The following is a 26,098-nucleotide window of genomic DNA, read 5'->3' on the forward strand; positions in this document are numbered from 1 at the left end:
AGAAGATATGAACAGACACTTTTCCAATGAAGACATACAAATGGCTAACAGACACATGAAAAAATGTTCAAAATCATTAGCCACCAGGGAAATTCAAATAAAAACCACACTGAGATACCACCTTACGCCAGTTAGAATGGCAAAAATAGACAAGGCAAGAAACAACAATTGTTGGAGAGGATGTGGAGAAAGGGGATCCCTCCTACATTGTTGGTGGGAATGCAAGTTGGTACAGCCACTCTGGAAAACAGTGTGGAGGTCCCTTAAAAAGTTAAAAATTGAGCTACCCTATGATCCAGCCATTGCACTACTGGGTATTTACCCCAAAGATACAGACGTGGTGAAGAGAAGGGCCATATGCACCCCAATGTTCATAGCAGCAATGTCCACAATAGCTAAATTGTGGAAGGAGCCGAGATGCCCTTCAACAGATGACTGGATTAAGAAGTTGTGGTCCATATATACGATGGAATATTACTCAGCAATCAGAAAGAACGAGTTCTCAACATTTGCTACAACATGGACAGCACTGGAGGAGATAATGCTAAGTGAAATAAGTCAAGCAGAGAAAGACAACTATCATATGATTTCTCTCATCTATGGAACATAAGAACTAGGATGATCGGTAGGGGAAGAAAGGGATAAAGAAAGGGGGGGTAATCAGAAGGGGGAATGAAACATGAGAGACTATGGACTATGAGAAACAAACTGAGGGCCTCAGAGGGGAGGGGGGTGGGGGAATGGGATAGACCGGTGATGGGTAGTAAAGAGGGCACGTATTGCATGGTGCACTGGGTGTTATACACAACTAATGAATCATCGAGTCTTACATCGGAAACCGGGATGTACTGTATGGTGACTAACATAATATAATAAAAAAAATCATTAAAAAAAAAAAAAGGTCTCTTCAATAAATGGTGCTGGGAAAATTGGACAGCTACATGCAAAAGAATGAAACTTGACCACTATCTCACACCATACACAAAAATAAACTCCAAATGGATGAAAGACCTCGATGTGAGACAGGAATCCATCAAAATCCTAGAGGAGAACATAGGCAGCAACCTATACGACATCGGCCAAAGCATCTCCAAAGGCAAGAGAAACAAAAGATAAAATGAACTTATGGGACTTCATCAAGATAAAAAGCTTCTGCACAGCCAAGGAAACAGTCAAAAAAACTAAGAGGCAGCCCACGGAATGGGAGAATATATTTGCAAATGACACTACAGATAAAGGACTGGTATCCAAGATCTACAAAGAACTTCTCAAACTCAATACACGAGAAACAAATAAACAAATCAAAAAATGGGCAGAAGATATGAACAGACACTTTTCCAATGAAGACATACAAATGGCTAACAGACACATGAAAAAATGTTCAAAATCATTAGCCACCAGGGAAATTCAAATAAAAACCACACTGAGATACCACCTTACGCCAGTTAGAATGGCAAAAATAGACAAGGCAAGAAACAACAATTGTTGGAGAGGATGTGGAGAAAGGGGATCCCTCCTACATTGTTGGTGGGAATGCAAGTTGGTACAGCCACTCTGGAAAACAGTGTGGAGGTCCCTTAAAAAGTTAAAAATTGAGCTACCCTGTGACCCAGCCATTGTACTACTGGGTGTTAACCCCAAAGATACAGACGTAGTGAAGAGAAGGGCCATATGCACCCCAATGTTCATAGCAGCATTGTCCACAATAGCTAAATTGTGGAAGGAGCTGAGATGCCCTTCAACAGATGACTGGATTAAGAAGTTGCGATCCATATATACAATGGAATATTACTCAGCTATCAGAAAGAACGAATTCTCAACATTTGCTGCAACATGGACGGCAGGCACTGGAGGAGATAATGCTAAGTGAAATAAGTCAAGCAGAGAAAGACAACTATCATATGGTTTCTCTCATCTATGGAACATAAGAACTAGGAAGATCGGTAGGGGAAGAAAGGGATAAAGAAAGGGGGGGTAATCAGAAGGGGGAATGAAACATGAGAGACTATGGACTATGAGAAACAAACCGAGGGCCTCAGAGGGGAGGGGGGTGGGGGAATGGGATAGACCGGTGATGGGTAGTAAGGAGGGCACGTATTGCATGGTGCACTGGGTGTTATACGCAACTAATGAATCATCGAGCCTTACATCGGAAACCGGGGATGTACTGTATGGTGACTAACATAATATAATAAAAAAACATTAAAAAAAAAAAAAGGAGGTTATCTTCTTCCAGGGGATCCATCTACTTTTAGGGAGTATGAGGTCACTAGTCAACTTTTCCCCAGGATTACAAAAATTAGTTTCCTTTTTTTCTTTAATTCCTTCTCCCAGAGTGCAGACAGTAAGCCATCTACAGCTCTCAGGCTCCAGCCGTGTGTGGTGCAGGGGAACATGGACCAGAGCATGTGTGTGGGGCCATTACTCACTTTGCTTTAGAGATGAATTTGTAAGTATCATTCCAGTAAGCCAGGAGATCCGTTGCCTCTTCATCATATACGCGGATGTTATGATACTCAAAGACTCCTGGGAAGAAGTTGTCTATCTCTCGAGTGACGTTCAAGATATACCGCACCCTGCGAGGAAACCAAGGGAGAGTACGTGCTCTACTATTCAGGCTAAGTCCCAGTCCAGCACTGTTTTTCCTACTTAAAATTTGTTTACTCTCTAGGTTGAAATTAAATACTAAATATTGAAGAAAGCTAAAAAACTAAGAGGCTATATATTTAGTACAGAAACTATATAACAGAATCCAGGACATACCTGGGCACCAACGAATTACTGAGAGAAAAGCTGTCTACCAAGTTCAATATCTAAATTCCATTTTCGGTTTATGTACAGTTACACAATCTCATCTTTGATAGTCTTTTGAAAATATGCCTTGTATTTTACTTCAAAGAATCTAAGGTCCGTGATCGACAGTTTCTCCTTAGTCGATAAAATTACCAGAAACAAAATTTATTCTTTGGAAGTCATTTGTATTAAATCAGACTATTGACATCTACCTCGAGAAACAAAAAACAACAAAATAGGAGGGGAAAAATTTCCTCCTATCCTTCTAAATGCTAGATTTTGCTCTGTTACTCTCTTAAAACTATAAGAAAGGTAATAGAGGCGAGGGCTGGGAGGGTCAGAGGAAAGTTGGACCTAAGAGTCTCGCAGCTCTCTCGGCTGCAGGCCTGGCTGCCACAGCAGCGGATGTGTCTGAGAGGTCTTCTGTACCCAGAGGCTTGCAGAGAAGGGTTTCTGGATCAGAAATTTCTTCTGCTGTCTCTCTCACCGTACAATTTCATTAAATGCTTGGGTTTAAGTTGCCAAACGGTTATCTTTTCACAGCGCCATGTGGGCTTGGACATCACTGGGGTTTACCCCAACAACACAACACAGATTCACTTATTTCTCTCTGCAGAAGCTGCTTTCTTCTTGGAACTACACACGAGGATCTTACAAACCCAATCTCTGAAGTCAGAGAAATGACTACAGAGAAGGAGAGCCACAGTTAACCCATTTTGTGGTTGAGGTCAAGAGACCAAAATTTTTCTGAAACATGATGTGAATATGTTTTAACTTCGCATCAAAGTCCATTACTAGAAAGGATTTTTTTTCTTTTTAATTTAAAAAGTAAGCACATGCAATTGTGGAAAACAGTACATGGGGTTACTCTATGACCCAGCATATTCCTCTCCTAGGTATAAACCCAAGAGAAATGAAAAATAAGTCTTCCCCAAAATTTGTACATGAATGGTCACAGCAGTATTCATAATAGCTAGAAAGTGGAAACAACTCAAATGTCCATCAACTGATGAATGAATAAATAAAATGTGGTATTTTCCAAACAATGGAACATTATTTGGCAATAAAGGAATGAAGTCGTAACACATGCTACAACATTGATAAACCTTGAACATATAATGTGAAGTGGAAGAAACCATTCTTAAAAGAGCACGAATTATATGATTCCATTTAAATGAAATGTCTAGAATAGGTAAATCTATAGACACAGGAAGTAGATTAGTGTTTCTAGAAGCTGGGGGGAGAAGGGAAATGGGGGTGACTGTTGAAGGGTACAGAATTGCTTTTTTTTTTTTTAAAGATTGTATTTATTTATTTGAGAGAGAGAGAGCGAGCATGAGGGGGGAGGGTCAGAGGGAGAAGCAGACTCCCTGCTGAGCAGGGAGCCTGATGCGGGACTCGTTCTTGGGACTCCAGGATCACAACCCAAGCTGAAGGCAGATGCTCAACCAACTGAGCCACCCAGGTGCGCTAGGGTACAGAATTTCTTTTTGGGTTGAAAAAATGTTCTAAATTAATTACTGGACAACTCTCTAAAAATAATAAATATCACTGACGTGTACATTTTAAATGGATGAATGGTATGTGAATTGTATCTCAATGAAACTGTCAAAAGGAAAGCACACTTCTCTTATTTAAAATAAAAATGAATAATCTCCCACCTCTAATCCCATACTTTATTAATGGATTATGGTAGGACAAGGCTTCCCAATCCTATTCATTACAGAACCCCTAGGCAGCCGCTACCAATTGAAATTAGCACTCCTTGAAACTTCTTTCACATCTCTATGTGAAGTAGCACTTTACTTGGGGTTCTAAAGTCAGTAGATTAGGTGAAAATTGAAAATCTCTTAAATCATCCACAAGGGGCAGTATACATGTTTTGTAACTAATTCTTAATCTGTAAGAGTTTAAGAACTAGTGAATTAATGAAACAAGATCAAGTAGCTGAGCATCTACCTATACCTTCTTTTAAGACAAATACATCTGTGTTTTATGATTTAGCCTTATAAGTAGTAAATGAGATGAACACGGGGCGCCTGGGTGGCGCAGTCGTTAAGCCTCTGCCTTCAGCTCAGGGAGTGATCCCGAGTCCTGGGATCGAGCCCCGCATCGGGCTCCTCTGCTAGGAGCCTGCTTCTTCCTCTCCCACTCCCCCTGCTCGTGTTCCCTCTCTCACTGGCTGTCTCTCTCTCTGTCAAATAAATAAATAAATAAATAAATAAATAAATAAATAAATAAATAAATAAAAAAAATCTTTTAAAAAAAGAGATGAACAGGTATCATCACCAGCGGGGGGGTTGTAAGTCAAAGTGTATGCGTGCACGATGTAATTTCAATGCATTTGGCAAGCACTGGCTGGATCACATCTCAAACTTCCTATTAAACACTGTATCTGTGTGCTAGTTTCTAGCAAGTCACAGTAAATTTTTCTATTGTCCCTTCGCATTTACTGAGCACCCTCTTGGTATAAAGCTTTGAGCTAGGTAGAGGTATGTTTTACACAAAACTAAGATACAGTCTCTATTTTCAAGAACTCTAGACTCAATCCTAATCAATTTAAAATTTCCAAGTTCTATTTATTTTCATTATCTTAAATTAAGTAACCAGATTCACTCCCCCCTTCTCCACCCTAAGAATTCTTCGTATAATTCTCTGGCTTAAGTCTTGTTTCAAGTTCATTTTAGCAATTATGACATACCTTTCTTTTGAAGGAAAAGTAGGGAGTATGCATCTCATCATGCTAAAGATAACCAGAAGTCTGGCTTACAACTGAGAAAACAGGGAGCCAGCAACTAGCCATCGCTACTTCTGGGTTTCTTACTGCTGTCCACAATTAAGAGTTAGCATGGCCAAGTTCAATGAAAAATTTAGGCATTAGCTAAGAAGTAAAAAGGGAAGAAGAATAGTAGCTTTTTGCTTGCTGAATGTTCATGGTGGTCTCAATAGCTATAGTCAAACTCAATCACCACGCCGCTTAGGGGCACATTTCTTAATACAAAGTAGGTATTCTTGTTCAATTTCAGAAACTTGTCTACTTTACATTTATAATCTTTTACATTTACCTTATACATTTATATGCCTTATTTACCTTATACATTTAAAAACTTAGATTTCAAGCCTTACTAAAAAAGGATAGGGACAGAGTCTTATTTTTCTTTGGATCCCTAGTATCTAGCATTGTACCTGGCCCATAGAAGATGGTTGATAAATGTTGAGTGAATGGCTGTGAACCAACATATGCAGTTCTGTGTACTCTTACATAGGAACCAAAGGCAAAACTACGGAGGCAGTAAAAACACTCTGTGTGATACCATAATGACGGATGTATGATACCATAAGGATGGATGCATACTATACATTTGTCCAAAGCCATAGAATGTACAATACTGACAGTGAACTGTCACATAAATATGGACTTTGCATGATTATGATGTATAAATGTAGGTTCATCAGTTGTACCAGATGCACCACTCTGGTGGGGACAGTGATAATGGGGGAGGCTATGCATGTGTGGGGGCAGAGGTATATGGGAAATCTCTGTATCTTCTGCTCAGTTTTACTGTGCACCTTAAATTCCTCTAAAAACAAACACAAGGAACCAATAACTACATTTGTTTTAAAAAGCAGGAAACACATGCACATTTATTTTGGAAAGCCTTTCCACTGAGCAGTAGCTGTTTCTTGGGAGGTGGGTGTGGGGGAGAATGAGACAGTGGGAGAAGGGCCACTTAACTTTTTATTAGATTACACCTGATTAGAATCAACTGGAAGCAACTCTTAGGCTTAAAGTTACTCACTGACGCCTATTTGACAGGAAAAAGTAAACAAGAACAGTGATTTCTGTCAGGGGGATGAAGGCAATTGCTCTGTGTGCTTACCCTCGGTTCTGTAAATCCTCTAAGTTAGAGGCATTCCATTCGGAGCCCTGTGGAACAAAAAACAAGGTTAGGGAGTATTAGCAAATGAACAAAATACTATACTTGAAAAGGAGTCCTCTGAGGGAGGAAGTAGAGCCAATAACATCTATCGCGGTTCCTTTCTATACGTTAGGTGCTTTATACATGATCACATTGAGTTTTCACAAATGATAGGGTAAAAAAGTTATCTTAATTTTTATAGATCAGAAAACCAGCCCTCATAGAATTCAGATAATTTTTGCTCAAGATCACATGCTGGAAAGGTGTCTTTGATCATCTTTCAATCTAAGTTATATGTCATCTGTTTTCCTTGTTTATAGTATTCTGATTTTTTCCAATACTACGTATCACAAATTTTACTTGTATATTTATTTATGTGCTTATTTACTACCTTTCTCCTCCATTCATATAAGCTTCTTGAGGATAGCAACCAGATCTCTTGTTCCCTAAGGACACCCCTGAACAGTCCTGGCACTTGGCAGGTATTTGGTAATAAACATTTGTTTAATGAACAAAGTGGCATTATTATGAATTAAACCTAGATTTCATTCTAACGCCCATATTCTTTCTAGTGCATTATGTTATATTCACAGAGAGTACAATAGCAGCTTCTGCTAAAAAAATGAGGGAAACAACATACACAAAATTTAAAGAAGGGAGAGTTGTACAGATTATGTGATAGATCTATCAACTGTTAATATTTTACCACATTTGCTTTCTCTCTCTCCTTCCCTTTCAATATGTATCATACTTTCTTCCCCTGAGCCATTTGAAAGTAATCTGAACAATCATGCCACTTGAATACTTGATCATGTATTGCTTATGAACAAGAACATTCTCCTATTTCCATTTTTATAACTAAGAAAGAAAACACTAACACAATGATAGCCTAATACATTATCAATATTTGAATTTCAAAAGCTGTCCTAACTGTCCTTTATATTCATCCAATCAAGAATCATACTTTGCAGGGTGCCTGGGTGGCTCGGGTGGTAAAGTGTCTGCCTTCGACTCAGGTCGCAATCTCGGGGTCCTGGGATCGAGCTCCGCATCGGGCTCCCTGCTCGGTGGGGAACCTGCTTCTCCCTCTCCCCCTGTTACTCCCCCAGCTTGTGCTTGCTCTCTCTCAGTTAAATAAATAAAAATATTTTTAAAAAAAGAACCATACTTTGCATTTAGTTGCTATGTCTCTTTCTCATTTAATTTGGTCTTGGACAGTCCACTCCAACTTTATTTATTTTGGTTTTCATGATATTGACATTTTTGTAGACTACAGGTCTGTAATCTTGGAGAACTCCCCACGATCTGGATTTGTCTGATTTGTCTCCTGATAATTAGATTCAGGTCAAAATTCCGGCAAGAATAGTACGAGGATGGTATTGTGTATTTCTTATTGCATCAAATTTTGAGGCACATACATCCGTTTGTCTCACTGTTTGTCATGCTGACCTTGAATTCTTGTTGGTACCTTTGTATCTGCCACATCCCACTACCGTAGAGGTTTCTTTACAATTAATTAGTAATCTTTAGGTATTAGTGATCTTTGAAGTCAGGTGAATATCCTGTTTCACAATAATCTTTTACCCTACGGTTTTAGTATCAACTGCTGACCTTGTCCAAATAAATTATTTTACAGGACGTTGACGAAATGGTGATTTTCTAATTCTATCATTCCTTCTGCATGGGAGCTGGCATTCTTCTTTGTAAAAGAGAGCTTCACCTAGTCATTCCTTCCACACTCTGAATGCCACTGTGAGTTCTTGAATTCTTTTTGTAATTAGAATGTTATATAATCCATTACCATTTTTTTTTTCTGACACTCAAATTGTCCTGAATTTGATCAGTGGGAATCTCTTCAAGCAGGCATGCTCTTTTTGATATGACCCCCACTAGTTTTTGAATAATTCCTTGCTTTCCGGCATAAGAAGTTGTTTCAGATTCACTTTGTGAGTGGAATCAGTGATTTCCCCAAGGAGCCCTGGTTTCTTTTAGCAAAGAATGATATTTTGCAATCAAAACCTGGACATTAATTAGATATGCTCATAAATAATGGGTGTTACTGCTTCTAAACTTTTCAGTGGACAGATCTAGGAAATACTTTATAAAAAATATTGAATTTACAGGAGAACGTGAATGGCTCAGTCAGTTGAGCAGCGAATTCTTGATCTCAGCTCAGGTCTTGACCTCAGGGTCATGAGTTTGAGCCCCATGTTGGGCTCCACGCTAGGCATGGAGCCTACTTAAAAAAAAAAAATTGAATTTACACTGGTACCTCCAATTCAAAGTTAACACCACAAGGTTCTTCCTTTCTTTCTTGACCCTTTGTCATCATTTTTATCTCCCTATTCCACAGTGATAACCTTGGTTTCCAACAACTCATTAACTCTATTTACAGAATAACTTTGACTTACTATGCCAATATCACAGCCAATTACAAACCTACTAAGTTCAAGTTTTCTGGGGTGCCTGAGTGGCTTAGTTGGTTGAGCGGCTGCCTTCAGCTCAGGTCATGATCCTGGGGTCCTGGGATTGAGCCCCGCATCAGGCTCCCTGCTCAGTGAGGAGACTGCTTCTACCTCTCCCTCTGCCCCTCCCCCGGCTTGTGCTGGCTCGCTCTCTCTCTCCCTCGTCAAATAAATAAAATTAAAAAAAAAAAAGTTCAAATTTTCTTTGCAGTTTTTTTCTCTATTCCCATGAAGAGGTTCAATCAGAATATTATGCTCAAAAGTTATTTGAATTAATTTCCTTCTTTTTAAAATAATTTTTAAAAAGGATTTTATTTATTTACTTGAGAGAGGGTGACAGCGAGAGAGAGTACAGAGGGAGAGGGAGAAGCCGACTCCCCACTGAGCAGGGAGCCCCACAGAGATCATGACCTGAGCTGAACTCAAGACGCTTAACCTACTGAGCCACCCAGGCGCCGCGAATTAATTTCCTTCTGTGAAGTTATCCATTTGCTATCTATTTGGGTTCACTTGTTCCTGTCTGCGTTCAACTTTAGGGTGTGCTTTTTCCATTTGATTTTGAATATGCAAAACTTTCATAAGATTGAAAGTCAAAAGTTTATTAAAAAGCAAACTTGAAGTCTCACTCAGTCCTCTTCAATCTCTTCAATCCCTAAGGGTAACTATTTTCATTAGTTTCTGGCTTATTCCACCTATGTTCTATTTTGAAAAAAACAACAACAACAACAAATACATCCTTATTGCCACTTCTTACATAAAAGTAGTACACTACATATGCTTTTGTTCTTTGCTTGCTTCACTTTAAAATATATCCTCAGAACCACTCCATATCACAGTTCACAGAGATCTTCCTTATTTCTTCTTACACCTATATAGCACTTGACTGGATAGTGATAGAACAGTTTATTCAACTAGTCTCCTATGAATGTGGAGGTGTGGCTGCTGCGTCAAGGGCCAATGCACAATTTTGTTAGACATTGCTAAATTCCCCTTCAGAGAGGCTGAAACAATTCTGCATTCCCACCAACAATGTATGAGAGTGCCACTTTCCCCACAGCTTTGTCAACAAAATGTGTGGTTAAGCTTTTGAATTTTTGCCAGTCTGATAGGTGTGAAATGTATCTCAGTGTAATTTCAATTTGCATTTCTCTTAAGAGTAAAAGTGAACAACTTTTCAATGTTTTAGGTCCATTTTCTATCTTTGGACTATCTGTTCATCTCTTTTGAAAAGGCAAATACTTAAAAGTAGGAATTTACCTATTTTAGAATTATGCATTAAATGGAATTTAGCATTTGAAGACTCAGCTTCAAATCCCAATTCCCACTCTACTGTGGGGCACTGGGCAAACTGCTTAACCTCTCTGTCTTCGCTTTCCTTATCTGTAAAATGGAACACTCCTCCCACTCTAGTCCTATATACCTAATTGGGCACCTTCTCAAATCACAAATAGGAAGTTTTTCCTGATCTCTTCTGCCATGTGAGAATACAAAGAAAAGTCTATGACCCAGAAGATGACCCTCACCTGACCACGCAGGCACTCCAATCTCAGATTTTAGCCTACAGAACTATGAGAAATAAGTTCCTATTATGAGCCCCCATTCCAACCCCTGGCACCTGACAAAAAAAAAAAAAAAAAACAAAAAAAAAACACCCCAGTTTCTCCCATATTAAAGTGGAAAAACCCTCTTTCCATCCTGAATTCTCTTCCAGATACTCCTTTCTCCCCTTCCCTTACTAAGATTCATAGAAATATAATCTAATACTTCCTCTGACTCCTCATTTCCCATAGTCTCAACCTACAGCACTGTGATTTCTGCCCTCATCACTCTTGCTAATGTTACTAATGACCACTTCTAATTGTCTAATCCAGGGGCCTTCCATGGCCTATCCCACCGGCCTTCCATGAATATCTATCTGATATGGTTCATTACTCTCTCCTTATAGAAACAGATCAGATTGCACAAATATCTAGCTTCATGCCGGGCACAAAAAAAAGTGTCAACAAATGTTTATTGAATAAATGATCACATAAGATACAAAAATGAAGCATTCTGAAAACTGTGTTATGTAAGCACTACCATCACAGTAAAGTGATATGTTATTTATTTGGCTGTTGGAACTGAGAGATATAGATCGAGGATGCTGGGAAGGTCCATTTAGGAAGAGGACAGAAACTGATGGACAACTGATCTTTTCTACAGACCAGGGTTCAGCTGATTTGCTTTAAAAAAAATATAGGAGGTTCTGCAGGCTCTGTGCTCAACCTCTGAAAAAAGCTGCCACACCAAAGAAAGAGGTAAGAACTATAAAGAACTTCAAGGAGACCAGAAGCCAAGCAATAAGGGTTGAGAGGCTAAACTGTAGCCAGGGAAATGTGACCAGTTCACTTCTTAATTTAGAAGTCTAAATCCTCTGTGGAACTTTGTCCAGCTAGATGGAAATAACCTTACGTGATGGGAAAAGTCCATGGTTTTCATCTACCTGTCCAGAGAAAATTCAATCTGACAATCTGAAATGGCACATATCCAGAAACAAAATAAATTAAAAGCTTTGGCTACTGACTCAGTGAAGTCCGTATAACATGACTTGGGCTGTGCTTAGGGCTGCTTCAGGTTCAACCTGAAAGGAAGAACTGGAGTCAACGTGGTGTAATTACTTCTCTGCCCTCAATATAAATGTTATGAGTATTAGCCCCCGGGGCCCTCCAAAGACTCAATCTACTTTTCTTCCCCCTCTCCAAGCTTCTCAGGCTTACAATGACACAATTCCACGGGGTTTTTCACTATGTTCTATATAATTATGCAAAGCATATTCTAATTTTACTGAAGTGTAAAATGAAATCTTGGGACTATAATACATTTTTAAGTAAGTTCATTTCCATCTTTCACTCTGTGCCATAGCCCAGAAACCCAAGTGACTAATTTCTTTCCTCCCTTTAAAAAAAAAATTTTTTTAAAGTAGCTTCACACCCAATGTGGGGCTTGAATTCATGACCCTGAGATGAAAAGTCGTGTGCTCTACTGACAGAGCCAGCCAGGCACCCCAAAATGACTAATTTCTTTTCAAATATTATCCTTAGATATAGTCTTGTGAGGGTCCAAATGCTCCAAGCAAAAGAGAAGAGAGCACATTTATAGCAAATAAGAAGGACTGTATTTGGGTTCTGCTAGGATCAATATAACTTGATATAATCTCCAAGGATTGGTACCTTGTCCGTATCTTCTCTTCATCATACCACACCTACAGCCTCAATACTGTGAGTCACTTCATGGAACCAACCAGGCACAAGAGCTCTATTAATTTTTCCTTCTGAGAAAAGTTCATGCTACATATCTCCAGTTGATGGGCAAAGTCATGAATAATTAAAATGCCACATTTGATTTAAGTCTCATCTATTCACATATCCTCCATTTCTCTGCACCTAGAGAGTAACTATCAATTTGAGGCTTAATTTTTCTTCAAAAAGGAAACATTCTATAATGTCAAATATTAAGAAAGATAACCATCAGCAATAAAAATTGACTAGTTTTTTATTCATGAACAAAATTACTGGTTGTGTCCAATATTCTTGTGTTTCCCTTGTTCAACTAAGAAAGCTCCCTGCCTTTCAGCAAAGGGTCTCTGTTCACATTTAGCTTTTTCTCAGCCAAACTGGACAACCTCCAGGAGAACTGCTGATATTGAGACTTGGTTGGGCAAAGGCTTCCAGCTCAGAGAAGTGGTACACTCTTAAGGGTGTGGAAGAACTTTTTCTGGAAATACCCTGGCTTCCAACCAATCAATCCTCCCTTCTTGCTGCAGATTTTCTTTAAACTATGCTTTACATTTTTCTTCTCCATACCAGCTGGACACCTTTTTAAATAAACATCTCTGTGCAGTGCACTGCAGAGCTGAGCATTCTTCCAAAGGGAGGGAAAAAATCCTGCTGCCTCCCTTCACACAATCTGCTTGCACTCCAGGCATGGCAGCTACGCACAAGATGAAATGACTTTGCAGAAAATTAACACCACGGCTTGCAGCTTGGATAAGACCTCTTTTTCCATGTCAGTTGCTAGGAAAGCTAGCAGAGCACAGACTCACTGGAGAAGAGATAGGGGTTTGGATACAGGATATGGTGGTGCGAACAAAGGGAGGAAGCCATTGATGAAGAAGTGTTCGTGCACTCATTTTGTTGGATAAGAGTTAAATTTCAGAATTCTCCAGTTTGAAAGTTTTTCCCAAATAAGGAAAATATTCACAATGGAAAGAACATGTCCATTCTCTAGAAGACAGAATTATATCTGAAGCTGAGTAAGATTTCCCTTTTTCAAAAATATATAGATACATATTAAAAAAGGAAAAAGACTGGAATATTATATAACAAAAGATATCAGTGCTTAGCTCTTTTGCTGACAAATGCTATTGTCTTTTGAAATTATCTAAGCTTTTTACAAGGAACATGAATTACTTTTGTAATAAATAAAAAACTGGAGACAGAAGAACATGCCAATAATCACGCTAAGTGAAATAAGTCTGAGAAAGAAAAATACCATATGATTTCCCTTATATGTGAAATATAAAAAAATCAACAAATAAAACTGACTCTACAGAGAACAAACCAGCAGCTGCCAGAGGAAAGGTGGTTGGGGGTGGGGGTAAGTAGATAAAGGGGATTAAGGTCACAAACTTCCAGTCATACAATTAATGAATTACAGAGATGGAAATGTACAGGATAGGGAATACAATCAATAATATTGTAATAACATTGTATGGGATAGATGGTGACCGCACTTACTGTGGTGAGCACTGAGTAATGTATAGAATTGTTGAATCGATATGTTGCACACCTGAAACTAATATAACATTGTATGTTAACTAAACTTCCATCAAAAAATAAATAGAAAGAAAGGAATGGACTTTGCATAGCTCACTAAAAAAACTGTCTAAGGTTTCTATAATGAACATGAATTACTTCTGTAATAAGCAAAAAAGCCAAGACAGAAGAATATGCCAATAATCATGAAATAATAGGATGGATATACTGGCACAAATACTCAAATACATTTGTAGTTGATTAGGGACTCTAACCTGGGGAGAACTGGATTGTTTTTTCTGCTAAGAGTACTACTAAAATTTCTCAAGATGTCCTAAAATATATCATTTCAGGAGGAAGGAAGGAAGAAGGTACTTCTTGAGGGGGTGGCACCAGAGACACAGGGAAGTATGCCCCAAATTAAACAGGTTGAACAGTCAGATATTAACTGTATTTCATATCTGTCATGTCTACATCCATTTTGGTATTAAAATACAAGCTAATGCAAAAGTGACTTCCGAGTTTACAGCTCTGGTCATTTTCTAACATGAGCTATTTTTGGCTACAGGCACTTGCCCTTCATAAAAATTAGTCATGTTACACAGACATGGTTGGGGGCAGGGTCCATTTGAATGAGTGACTCATAAGTTTTCTATAGATAACACAAAAATTCTTTCCAACAATACACCAGCAGGGAATACTTGAACCCTTGTGAAGGTATACACACAAGACCACGAAGCCAAGTGCTTTACAAACGGAAAGGTCAGCGATAGTTTTGCAGTATGATCTACGTCCAGAAATGGCAACACACATTGGTCAAGTTAAAGTAATGGAAAAAAAGTTCCCTTTCCAGCTCACAGCTTTTCATGAGTAATTTCATAGCTATACAGCACTATGAATCACTCTACAAGCACACATACTGTAGACTGTCAAAAAGTTAATTCAGGGCACAAGCCTTCAATGGCATAAAATCTGACTGCTTGGTGATATAAACTCTTGAATATTCAGGGGTGAGATGATCCAATTTAGTCAGTTCCTGTGCATTTATTCCTCTTGTCTCCTGTTTCTCAGCTTCTAATCATTTCACAAATGTCCTCACCAGAGAAAGGAAGTGAAATTCAAACCAATCAATTTATTTCCTTTTTGGTCAAAGTGTGTGGGAAGTGGAAACAAAACGAAGTTTTGACATTTCCCACTGATTTTAATTATCCTTTTTAACCTTATTCCCACTACCATGTACAGATGGAAACTAAAACTCTTTAATATTTGGGAGGAAAATGGTTTTAGGATTTTAGAAGCTTTCCTAATCCATTGGTTAGAAAGGTATCCTTGGGCTAATTGCAGGTCACTGAATGTTCAGAAACCATGAAGAACAATTTCAAGTCACCGAAATTTTAGCAAACACAAAAATATTCAGGGGACTCAAAGTGTAGCTATAAAGTTCCAAACGTTTAAAAGTCCAATGTCTCTCAGTCATAAGTAGTTCCCACCTTCTCTGCTCAGATATAACAGACCTTAGGCAAATGTGGCAAATCTGAAAGAGTGACCTCAAAGTATCATTCTATTTGTATACACTGTATAAAACTATTGTGGATGGGTCTGTTTTTGACTTTTGACTGTCATGAAGAACAGAGGAGATATTTAACAATCCGGGGGGGGGGGGAGGGCCTGACTTGTGGCATTTACTCACTTCCTTGGTGTAAATTTTCGACCAGTCAATTTTAATCCACCAGCTTGATGTCATTGAATGAGGACTTGGGAAGAGATGAGCAGAAGCACACCATTATTTAACATTTCCATCATATAACAGAGCACAGATAACAGTAAAATGTAGTAGAAAATTAGGAAGTGATGAGGTTTGAGTATTTACTACCTTGGTTTTAAGTTACATTTTATTTAAATATAGTAAAATTTAAGTTGCTCCTCCAGAGCTGGCATGGACTAGATTCAGCACATCACTTACAGTGGCCCTGAGACTTACCAAGAATACGTGCTCAAATATCTGTGTAGGGCTATCCATTTGACCAAGGATCACTATCATTTCATTATCTATAAATTCCTTGAATTCTCGTAAGTTGCACACCATTTGCATTTCCAACTCAGTTCGTATCTGAAACAAAGAGGACATATTTTACTAATCTCTGAAAAGTATCTCTGTACTTTCAATCTCTCATGATTTCTAACCCCACAACTACTGTTATCCCACACTCCTAGCCTTGGAACAAGGAGAACTCAAGGTCTCTTACCTCTTTGGATGTGATATTCTCCAAATCCTTCTGCATCATTATCTCCCTTAATTTGGTTTTAATTAATCTCTCTGTTCGCTCACGTTCAGTTGGTCTGAGAAGAGAGAAATGGTGATTTTTCTTAGGCAGGAATTTGACTAGGTTAATGAACGTGCCATTTGATTATGTTTCCAAATTGGCAGACCTTCCCTCTATTACCCTCAAACATTTATATTCTGGGGGCATGGCAAAAAAAAAAAAAAAAAAAAAAAAAAAGGATTTAAAAAAAAGTTTCTTTCCACAATGTACAGAATGCAAACGTGTAGAAATTATTACTTGAAGAGGCTGTACATGTCTAAAAGCCCTTAAACATACCCACATACATCTACGAAGGAATAAAGACAACAAGCTATACTGTAGATACTACTTTAATGAAGAATCATAGCCATGCTGTTTCACCAAGTACCCCGACGACCACTTGCTGAGCTAGAATATCAAGCTGGGTAGAACAGTGGTGTGATCCACTACGGAACTGGGTCTTCCGTAGCTTACAATGCCACCTGATACTGACCATTCATTGCTATATTCTAGAAAATAGGAAAGATGAAAGAATGATTTCTGTTTCTTCATTGAGGCAAATTCACTCCAAAAGGGGTTTTCAAGGATTAACTACCCAGAGTACTTTCATCCAAAATGTATTTCTTCTCATTAAAGCTCTCACAACATCTCTGTGAAATTGTTATCCCCGTTTTACAGATCAAGGAAATAAATAGCTGAAAGGTTAAATGACATGCCAAAGATCACACACACTGGCAGGAGAACCAGCACTCTCAGCCCAGCCTAACACTCTGCCTGCAGGATTAGGTTGCTTCCCTTAATCTTCTGACTCTTAAAAATAAAATTACCCTTGGAACTTTAATAGGAAATTAAACTAGGAAGTTGACTCTCCAATTACTCTAGAAAGGTATTTGTTCAACGTAACTGGATGCTTCTCTCTAAAAGCATTATTTCATATTATGCAGAATTGAGTGAGGATGACAAAGAGCACTTTCTGTCTCATCTTTCCTCTTACCTACTCAAGAAAGGTATCTGCTCTGTACCTCCTTATTTGGAGATGGAAATGGACTAAGCCTTCAGGCATCCTGCCTGCCCTTGCTGCCTACCGCCTTATCACTGGCTGCAAAAATAGCTTCAGTAATCTCCAAAGATGGCTGCTCTGACCGCACAACCTTGGGGCTCCCCACCACTTGGGCTCACAGTTTCTCATGAACACTGCAGAATACAGATAATGTCTGTGCCTTTTCCCTATCCGCCAAGGCATCCCTGTCTTGACCAGGATTAAAGATCTTAATCATGCTCCTCACCATTTTTCCTAGACATAGCTAATGGTAGAAAGTTATACATTTCAGTCTTCCATTTAAAAAATATTGATAAAAACAAATTTTACCACCTACGTGCATGAGTTAGATTCCCTAGTTAGCAATCTTTCTCCTAATCCTTCACAATACTTCTTTGAGGCAGAGTGGTTTGGGAGCAGACACACCTGAGTTTTATTTATTTTTTATTTTTTTAAAGATTTTATTTATTTGACAGAGACACAGCAAGAGAGGGAACACAAGGAGGGGAAGCAGGCTTCCTGCTGAGCAGGGAGCCCGATGCGGAACTCGATTCCAGGATCCTGGGATCATGACCCGAGTTGAAGGTAGATGCTTAATGACTGAGCCTCCCAGGAGCCCCACACCTGAGTTTTAATCCCAGCCCTGCTACTTCCCAGTGGTACGACCTTGAACAAATTCCTTCCCTTCTCTGAGTGGGTTTCCTTTTCTACAAAATGAGGATAATAATCATATCTGCCTCATGTGGTTCTTATGAGGATTAAATCAGGTACCACGTATGAAGTGCTTGGTATAATATTTGACGTACACTGGAGGCGCTATACACGTATGTTCCCTTTTCTCCCTTCCTTGTATTGCAAAATATAAACTTTATTTGCAGTACAGCACCTAAATCCATTTTGGCACACATTCTCCCTATATGCTCAGCATTCTTTTTTAGGCTTTTCTAGTCAATTTAGGGAGGAGGAGGGAATGGAAAAAACATTACAACACAAGTACACTTTCTTGCTCGATTTCACTAGAGAAAAACTCAGAAAATACATAAAAACACAAAGAAAAAATCACTGAAAATCCCTGCATCAGAGATAATCATTATCAATATTATGACCTACAGCTTTTCAGTCTCTCCTTCTGTGACAAACAGACATTTGGTTAGTAAATAGATCTTAAAATTGGGGTTATATGGTACATACTAAGAGCTAACATTTAATGAACTTCTATCACGTGCCAGGGACTACACTTTACATTATTCTTTTTGCTTAGGGATAGAGATAGATTATGGCCAATTTCCTTTCCTTTTTTTTCTTTCTGATGTAATATCCAAATTTTCTCTAATAAAATCATGAGAAATGAAGAATTTTCTCTCTCTCATGTAAGTCTGGTTTACATTTTTGAGCCAGATGAGACATCCATCCTTTGATACCCATCAACCAGCTATAAAGCATGAAATCAGTAACATTTTCCAAGATTCTGAAAGCCAGACTAATCCTTATCTCTTCAGTTACTGTGGGATCTTCAAAGGACTAGAGCTAATGAAAAGGAGGTCCTAGTATCAGTAACATCCTATGCAAAAAAGCTTCCACCACTTTTTCGCCTGCTCTGTTCACACAATTCTTGGAAATTTCACCTTTTCCAGTAAAAATAAGTTTACACTATTATCTAAATTAAGCATTTTCTTAAAACAAAACAAAAAAACCACGAACTGTTTTGGTATCAATTTAGGAATCTGAAGGTGAATGTTTGTATGGTCAGATAGTAAGTAGCTACTCTTCTTTTCCAGCTGCAGAATATCTTGGAAGCGCAGGAAGATCAATTCAGAGCAGAATAAACAACCTGATTAACTTCCAAAGTAGTCACATAAGTTTCAACACATAGACCTAAAAAGGAAATAAACATCAACTCCACCTCAGGCCTTCATCCAACTTACAGTACACCAGGAGGATTTAATACAACCTCACTGACAAAAAAGGCAGTGATGGTGCTGAGTCAAACACCTGAATTATAAATTATTTTTTAAAATATGTGAATAGAAATCAATTTAAAATTAGCATAGCAACCTAGGCAGTCCATCTTGTTTTCTTAAGTATTGGAAACATCCCTTTAAAAGCTTCTCTATATGTCGGGGCACTTGGCTGGCTCAGTAGAACACGTGACTCTTGATCTAGGAGTTGTAAGTTCGAGACCCACACTGGGTGTAGAGATTACTTAAAAATAGAATCTTAAAACAAAAAAAAAGCTTCTCTGTGTCATTAATTTGCTTACCAAATGCTTCCTTCACAGGTAATGTAAAGGCAGACTTCAGCCTAACTCCCTTCAAACTCAAACGTCAAATTAGTGGAATCTGAATGGGATTTTATGGTATTGCAATTCTGTACTGTGGAGATTCCACTGTGCCCAGGAGTGAAACTCCTTAGGCCTTTGCAGACAACAGAAGGAACAGGGTTCTTTGTGTGGCAGATATGTAGTGTAGACATGGACTAATATCACTGGATAAGATTAATTCCCAAGAGGAGAGATTAGGGAGGAACATGTTGCTTACGACCTCCTAGGACACAACAGAGAACACTTCTGTGATCCTGGGTAAGCCCACTTACATGTCTGTGAAGAGAGCTGGAGAGTCAGGCCGGTGGGACTGCACATCCTGCATAGCATTCCATTCATTGACTGACGATTGATCTGAGTTGATGTGGCTCTCGTAATAACTCACCCAGGTGAGAAACAGGCTGCCTGGGTAGTAGTTATGCATTCTGGCCACTTCACAAGCCTTGTGTAAACTCTGTAGTGCAGACCTGAAAGATAGGCTGGGAAATGAGCACTGCAGAACTGTGGGGACACCGAAAAGCCAATAATCCATGTGTACCCAAAACTCTTTCAATTTTTAAATCCTATAGAATTTGGCCTCTGGAGAATCTATCCCCTGGAATTTAAGAGTCTCTGATTCTGATTATACTATATTATCTATTCATAGCAATCGGCTAGACACTTCTGGCCGATGCATTATTAAGGTTGGGGGTAGAGATGGGCAGGAGAACTGACAACCCACCAGTGAAAATAGGTTTGGGTACCTATGGAGCTCATGCTCCTGTAGCTGGAACCATGCTGTGGGTATATCACTATAGAAGATCTCAACCATCTACTACATAAATATTTGTTTCCCTTGGTACAGAATCATCTCACAGCATACATTTCCTATGATTCTTAGAGGGTCCACAAAGATCACATAGATAGATGTCCCTCAGCCTTGAGGACATGTCCTTTCATGTCCAGGAAGTACTAATCTAATGGCATTTATCATTCTTGCTGCTTTAGTCTCCCAGTCTCTTTAAACCATTTATTCATACACTTGAGCCACTTTCTAAGAATAGTTCGGGTTTATACTAATTAAATCTCTGACCATGAACTCAGGAACCCAAGAAGGGTAAACAAAACTGAAAGTACCTTTTTTTTTTTAACTTTTATTTTTTTGAGAAGAACCTTTTTAGTCATAGGGAAAAGCTAAAGCCAGAAATGCTAGGAAATTAGATAACAGCAAGGATCTTTCTACATTTTGTTTACTGATATATCTCAAGTGCCTATAAGAATGCCTAGTTCATAGTTGGAGAACAGTTAGTATTTGTTAAATGAAATGTCTTATTAGCTAAAGCTAATGTCCCTCTCCTACAGGAAGAGGACATGAGAGAATTCTATATACAATCCACTTACATCTTTCTTTTAAAAATGACGTTTAATTTCTTCCCCCCATAACAAAAGTGATCCATGCTAACTTTAGAAAATTTAGGGACCTTAAGTAAAAGGCAGAAATATCCTGTAGTCTGACCACTGAGAAATAACCACTGTTAAAGTTTTAGTATGGATCTTTCCAGTCTTTTTGTCTACGCCTAGATCTATAATAAAGATATGACCACATTCTACATACATTTTATTTTTATTTATTTTTAAAAAAGATTTATTTATTTATTTTAGAGAGAGAGAGAGAGAGAGAGAGAGAGAGAGCAGGGGGAGTGGCAGAGGGAGAGAGAGACTCTCAAGCAGACTCCCCACTGAGTGCATCTCACGACCCTGAGATCATGACCTGCGCTGAAATCAAGAGTCGGACGCCCAAACAACTAGGCTACCCAGGTGCCCCTCTCCATACATTTTAAACTTGATTTTAGTTTACACCGTCTTGTCAACATCCATGTCAATATTCTTCAACTAGATTATTTTAAAGGTTGTATTATATTTAATAACATGGATGCACCACAATTTAACTAATTCTTATTTTTCAGACATTTAAATTGTTTTCCACTTTTTGCTATTATTACAACACTGACAAACATTCTTATAGTTTTTTCACGTACCCACAAGTATTACCTTAAGATAAATTCTTAGAAGTAGAATTACTGGGTCAAAAGGGCATGCAAAATGGTAAAGCATATTGGCAAATCATTCTCAAGGAAGGTTGTTCCAGTTTAGTCTCCCATCAACAGTAAAAGACAATGTCTGTTCCCTGAGTCCTTGTCAAGCCCGTATAATGTAAATTAAAAAATAAGATAATTACAAATTTGATAAGGGAAAAACATTTCCATCCATTTTTATCAGGGAAACATTATTCCTTAAAAAACAAAGTTGCAGAATCTTTTAAGATGCCTTCTATTACTCAAAGTAAGCCAAATTCTCAGAGAAGTTTATCAAATTCTCGGAGAATTCTCTGTGAATTTCAGTTTCATTACATAGATTTAAAAGTAAGGGCCAGCTAAGTGCAACATGCAGGATATTCAATGCATGTTGTCCTCATCGGGGAAACTCGTGCTTCAAAAGCATATGCCACATGTGTCTGGGGCAAGTGCCCTAAAATACACTCAAGGCTTAGCCACTTCAGATATTTCAGTTGCATACAGGAGCGGGAGGCTACAGTAACTACCTTCCTGTGAAGGAAACACCTGGTCTAAATGCCGCTTTGATCCACAGATCATCTTTTTCTTTTTTCCTGTGACTTTCAGTTCACTACTCCCCTGATGGTACACCAAAAAGTTTATTCTGCAATAAGCTAACAGAAGTAGGACTAGCTAGTTTGCTTTAGAACATTACAGAGTGAACTAGGTTATTACTTGAATCTTCCTTCATTGTCTTAAGAATTAAGACTGCTTTGTACTCCCTCTCAAAATATAACTGAAAACACTGTCATTTATAGGACTTGGGCTGTTTGGTTTTACTTGGTACCTAGGAATAGACAGGTCAGTTGCCTTTAAAGACGCCTTAGTCAAAGAAGGTAAAAGTTTTCCATGAGAAATTTATCTGTGAAATCTGCGCTAAATCTAAAAATCTGGTTTAATTAATTTATTTATTTTTAAAGATTTTATTTATTTATTCGACAGAGATAGAGACAGCCAGCGAGAGAGGGAACACAAGCAGGGGGAGTGGGAGAGGAAGAAGCAGGCTCACAGCGGAAGAGCCTGATGTGGGGCTCGATCCCATAACGCCGGGATCACGCCCTGAGCCGAAGGTAGACGCTTAACCGCTGTGTCACCCAGGCGCCCCTAAAAATCTGGTTTAAACACATGACCTGTAACTCTGTCCCACATCAATTACTGCATGAAATGATAAGACTCTTAAGTTCAGTTGACTCTGTTTTATGACTGCACCCACCTCAAGCCTATCAATCCTGTTACTCAAGGGCCAATGAGTTCCCTGGAATCTTTTTTCAGGCTCCTTTATTTTCTGTTTGGCTTTTGTTCTGTCCATTCTACTCATGAGGACTTCTACTACAGAACAGGCAACTGAATGAGAAACTGAAATTCAAATCCCTAACTCGGGGATAGGCTCTCAATCTTAGAGTCACACCATTCCCTGGTCACATTAGATCATTTTTCTAGATAATCTAGAATAAGAGAGTAAGAGTCTATTCTGCCTAAAAGGAAAAGATGCTCTCAGGCCAGTTATGTAACCTTGCCAAAACTTCAGCTTTCTCATCAATAATAAGGAGCTAATAATATTATTTTGGGGGAGTTGGTGTGATGATTAGATATAATCCATGTAAAGCACAATGTCTGACACAGTTAAGTAGCCCCGAAGTGTTAGCACACAAGCTGATGATTATTAACATCTATAATGTTTAGGCTTTATTTGCATTATGCAGTCTTGCAAACAGTCATTAGCAATTTTAATGGAAATTTATCTACCAATAATATCCCTGATTACCCTAAGCAACTGAACACTAATGCACTGTAGCAGTGTGATGTTCTAGATTTGGCTCTAGACTGCTGCTAACTTAGTCAGTGTGTCCCTATACAACCGTTCCAACCAGCAATCTGATTCATTAAGTATCTTCCAGAGTCTAAGAACACCTCTTAGCTTCACTTGTTCACCAATGCTTAAGGCCTTCCACTATGATAATTTGAAAACTGAACTTCTAGATCATCTTTCACTATGAGGGCCACGCAAACAGATCATACAGCATTTTCAGAGAGAACTGTACTATTCCAAATACCACCACTCACAAAATATTGCCCCAATAATATATTTAAAAACTTTCAGAGAGAAAAAAAAAAAACAACCTTTCATAGAGACATTAAAAGTCCTCTTACCACATTGCCTGTACAGATACAGGTTTGAATATGTGCACTCTGTTATCCGTTGATACACTGAACCCACTAAGGAAACAAAAAAGAATGAGATGAAAATCCACAAGTGAGAGTAGGTTATTTCAGTTGTGCGTTTTCAAGGTTATTTCTCAGGCTAGCAACTGTTGGCTCAATAGAAGAAATCATCAGGCACTTCATGTAGAAGTTAAGAGTATAGAACTTGACTGAAAAGCTTCAACAAATTGTCTGATTTTATCTACTAAGCAAAATGAATGGACTCCCACACCGGAGTTAGGGAATTACAGTTTCCCAGCCGTAGCTACAGACAGACTGTTCTGCTATATATTTCTATGTGGAAGTCTTGTGGGTCCTTAGCAAACCTGACCCTGGTTTTATAAACTGAAGCAAACATCTTGGTCTCTTGGGGACACATTCTAAAAACACCAGGAGGTGGGGGTGGAGGGTCACTGGAAGGAATTGGCACAGGAAAGGGGTTATACTGTAGGCTGACAGCTGGCAGAGGCAGCAAGACGTTATTTGAAACAGAACATATCATCCTCTGGGAGAGCATTGCAACAGTCCCACATGCTCAGATTAAAGAGTGAGCCAACAAACTAGTTTTTCTTTGTTTGGATTCTTACCGTAGTCAGCCTAGAAGAACAGAAGTGAGAGGCCATGGCAAGTTGTATTTTTACTCCACTTTACAAAACGGGAGTTTAAAAGGACTCACTGAGTTGCTGACATGACAGTTCACTTGGGCACACTGGGCCTCCCATTCAGCTTAATGAATGGGCACCAAGATGGAACCCACCCCTTGGCTTTCTATAGGATAATAAAAAGGGAAAACTCTTACCCATCACCATCCAAATGAATTAGGGTATCACTCCAGAGGGGCAGAACTAAGCCCATGGTACAAGTGCTACTGCAAGACAAGAAACAGTCCATAGGTTAATTCCTGTTATTCTAGGAAGCAGTTCTTTATTAACTCTTTCAACACAAAGGATATAGCCCCCAAACTCTAAATTCTGGCATGTTAGAATGGAGGAATTTCTATCATATAACTATCAATCTAATGCATGTGCTCTGGCTGTATCAAACAGGTGGTTAGTCAGGTCCTTATATATTTAACAAAGAAAACTTACTGACTGAGTGCCTTGTATTGCTATCTCAAAAGTGGCCACTGTCTAAAAAATCCAGGTGATTGCTGCTGACTTGTGACTGGCAGGTTTCACCCCAAGGTCACAGCATCCAATTCAACTCCAAACATACTTTCTAATGCCAAGAACTATTGCTGGTTGCTGAAGACCTCTGAATACATGATCTGCTCAAATTTAATTCTGAGGTTTATGTAGATTTATTGAACACCAGAACACGTTCAATAGTCTAAAAGGGAAAGGGAATTAAACTATATAAAAAAGTAATTGTTAATGGTTTGTGATCAAGTTAGAGAGACAAAATACACACAATACAACTTAAATAAATAAAGCAGTGCTTGGTGACTGCACTGAACTAGTCCAGCACTGCTGAAATGCAGAGTGAATAGGAATGTCAACAACCAACAAAAGGGGAACCCTAGTATGGTACATGAAAATCCTACTTAAATTACACATGAGCCCAAGGAGGAAACCAGCTTTAAGTTACTGCAACAGGTTGGACAGGAAGCCATGAACTCCCAACTGTGTCTCTATCACATCACCCCTCTGGACAACTGTAATCTACCCCAGACCTCTGCCACTTTCTCTCGGTAAGGCTGCCGTAAACCATTTTCCCCTTCCATCCAGTCCCCCAAAGGCTCTGACACCTTCTCCCTGCCAATGTATCTAGCAAAGCAGCATCGTGTAGTAGAAGGAACCTCAGACATGGGAGGTAGAAGAGCAAAGTACGATTGACAGCACAGGCTCTGGCATCAGATGGGTTCTGGAACCTGGGTTCTGGCACTAACGGTATAATTTTAGGCAAATTATTTAATAGCTTTGTGCTCCAGTTTCCTCATCTATCAGACTGAATAAAAATACCCTTTGATTGGGCTGTTTTTGAAGGTTAAATTAGATAACACACTAAAAAATGTGTGTAACGGCACCAAACATAATAATAATTACCGCTTATTGGGCAGTTATACTTTGTCAAAATATCTGGATTTGATCTTCTTCAGTATTTCAATTCCTTTTGACAAGTTATTTACCCTCTCTCAGGCTTAATCATCTTAAAATGCAGGTAACAAAAC

The 26,098-nt window shown here is 38.8% G+C and overlaps 1 protein-coding gene across 6 annotated transcripts in view; it reads right to left on the reverse strand.

The window, feature by feature from the left end:
- SSH2 (slingshot protein phosphatase 2) overlaps positions 1-26,098 on the reverse strand; it is a 241,197-nt gene that overhangs the window by 24,396 nt on the left and 190,703 nt on the right. For 4 of the 6 annotated variants that reach the window (XM_026517772.4, XM_026517768.4, XM_026517771.4 and 1 more), the window contains 7 exons: positions 24,728-24,796; positions 23,878-23,943; positions 19,906-20,100; positions 16,218-16,311; positions 15,953-16,081; positions 6,675-6,721; positions 2,430-2,576 (listed from right to left, as the gene is read on the reverse strand). In XM_026517772.4, coding sequence (XP_026373557.1) covers positions 2,430-2,576; positions 6,675-6,721; positions 15,953-16,081; positions 16,218-16,311; positions 19,906-20,100; positions 23,878-23,943; positions 24,728-24,796 — 747 coding nt within the window. Of the gene's footprint in view, positions 1-2,429; positions 2,577-6,674; positions 6,722-15,952; positions 16,082-16,217; positions 16,312-19,905; positions 20,101-21,690; positions 21,819-23,877; positions 23,944-24,727; positions 24,797-26,098 lie in introns of those variants that run through there. The other 2 variants (XM_057318133.1, XM_026517773.4) reach the window with 1 other exon arrangement.

Source organism: Ursus arctos, unplaced genomic scaffold (genome assembly GCF_023065955.2).
Source record: "Ursus arctos isolate Adak ecotype North America unplaced genomic scaffold, UrsArc2.0 scaffold_24, whole genome shotgun sequence".
Taxonomy (NCBI): Eukaryota; Metazoa; Chordata; class Mammalia; order Carnivora; family Ursidae; genus Ursus; species Ursus arctos.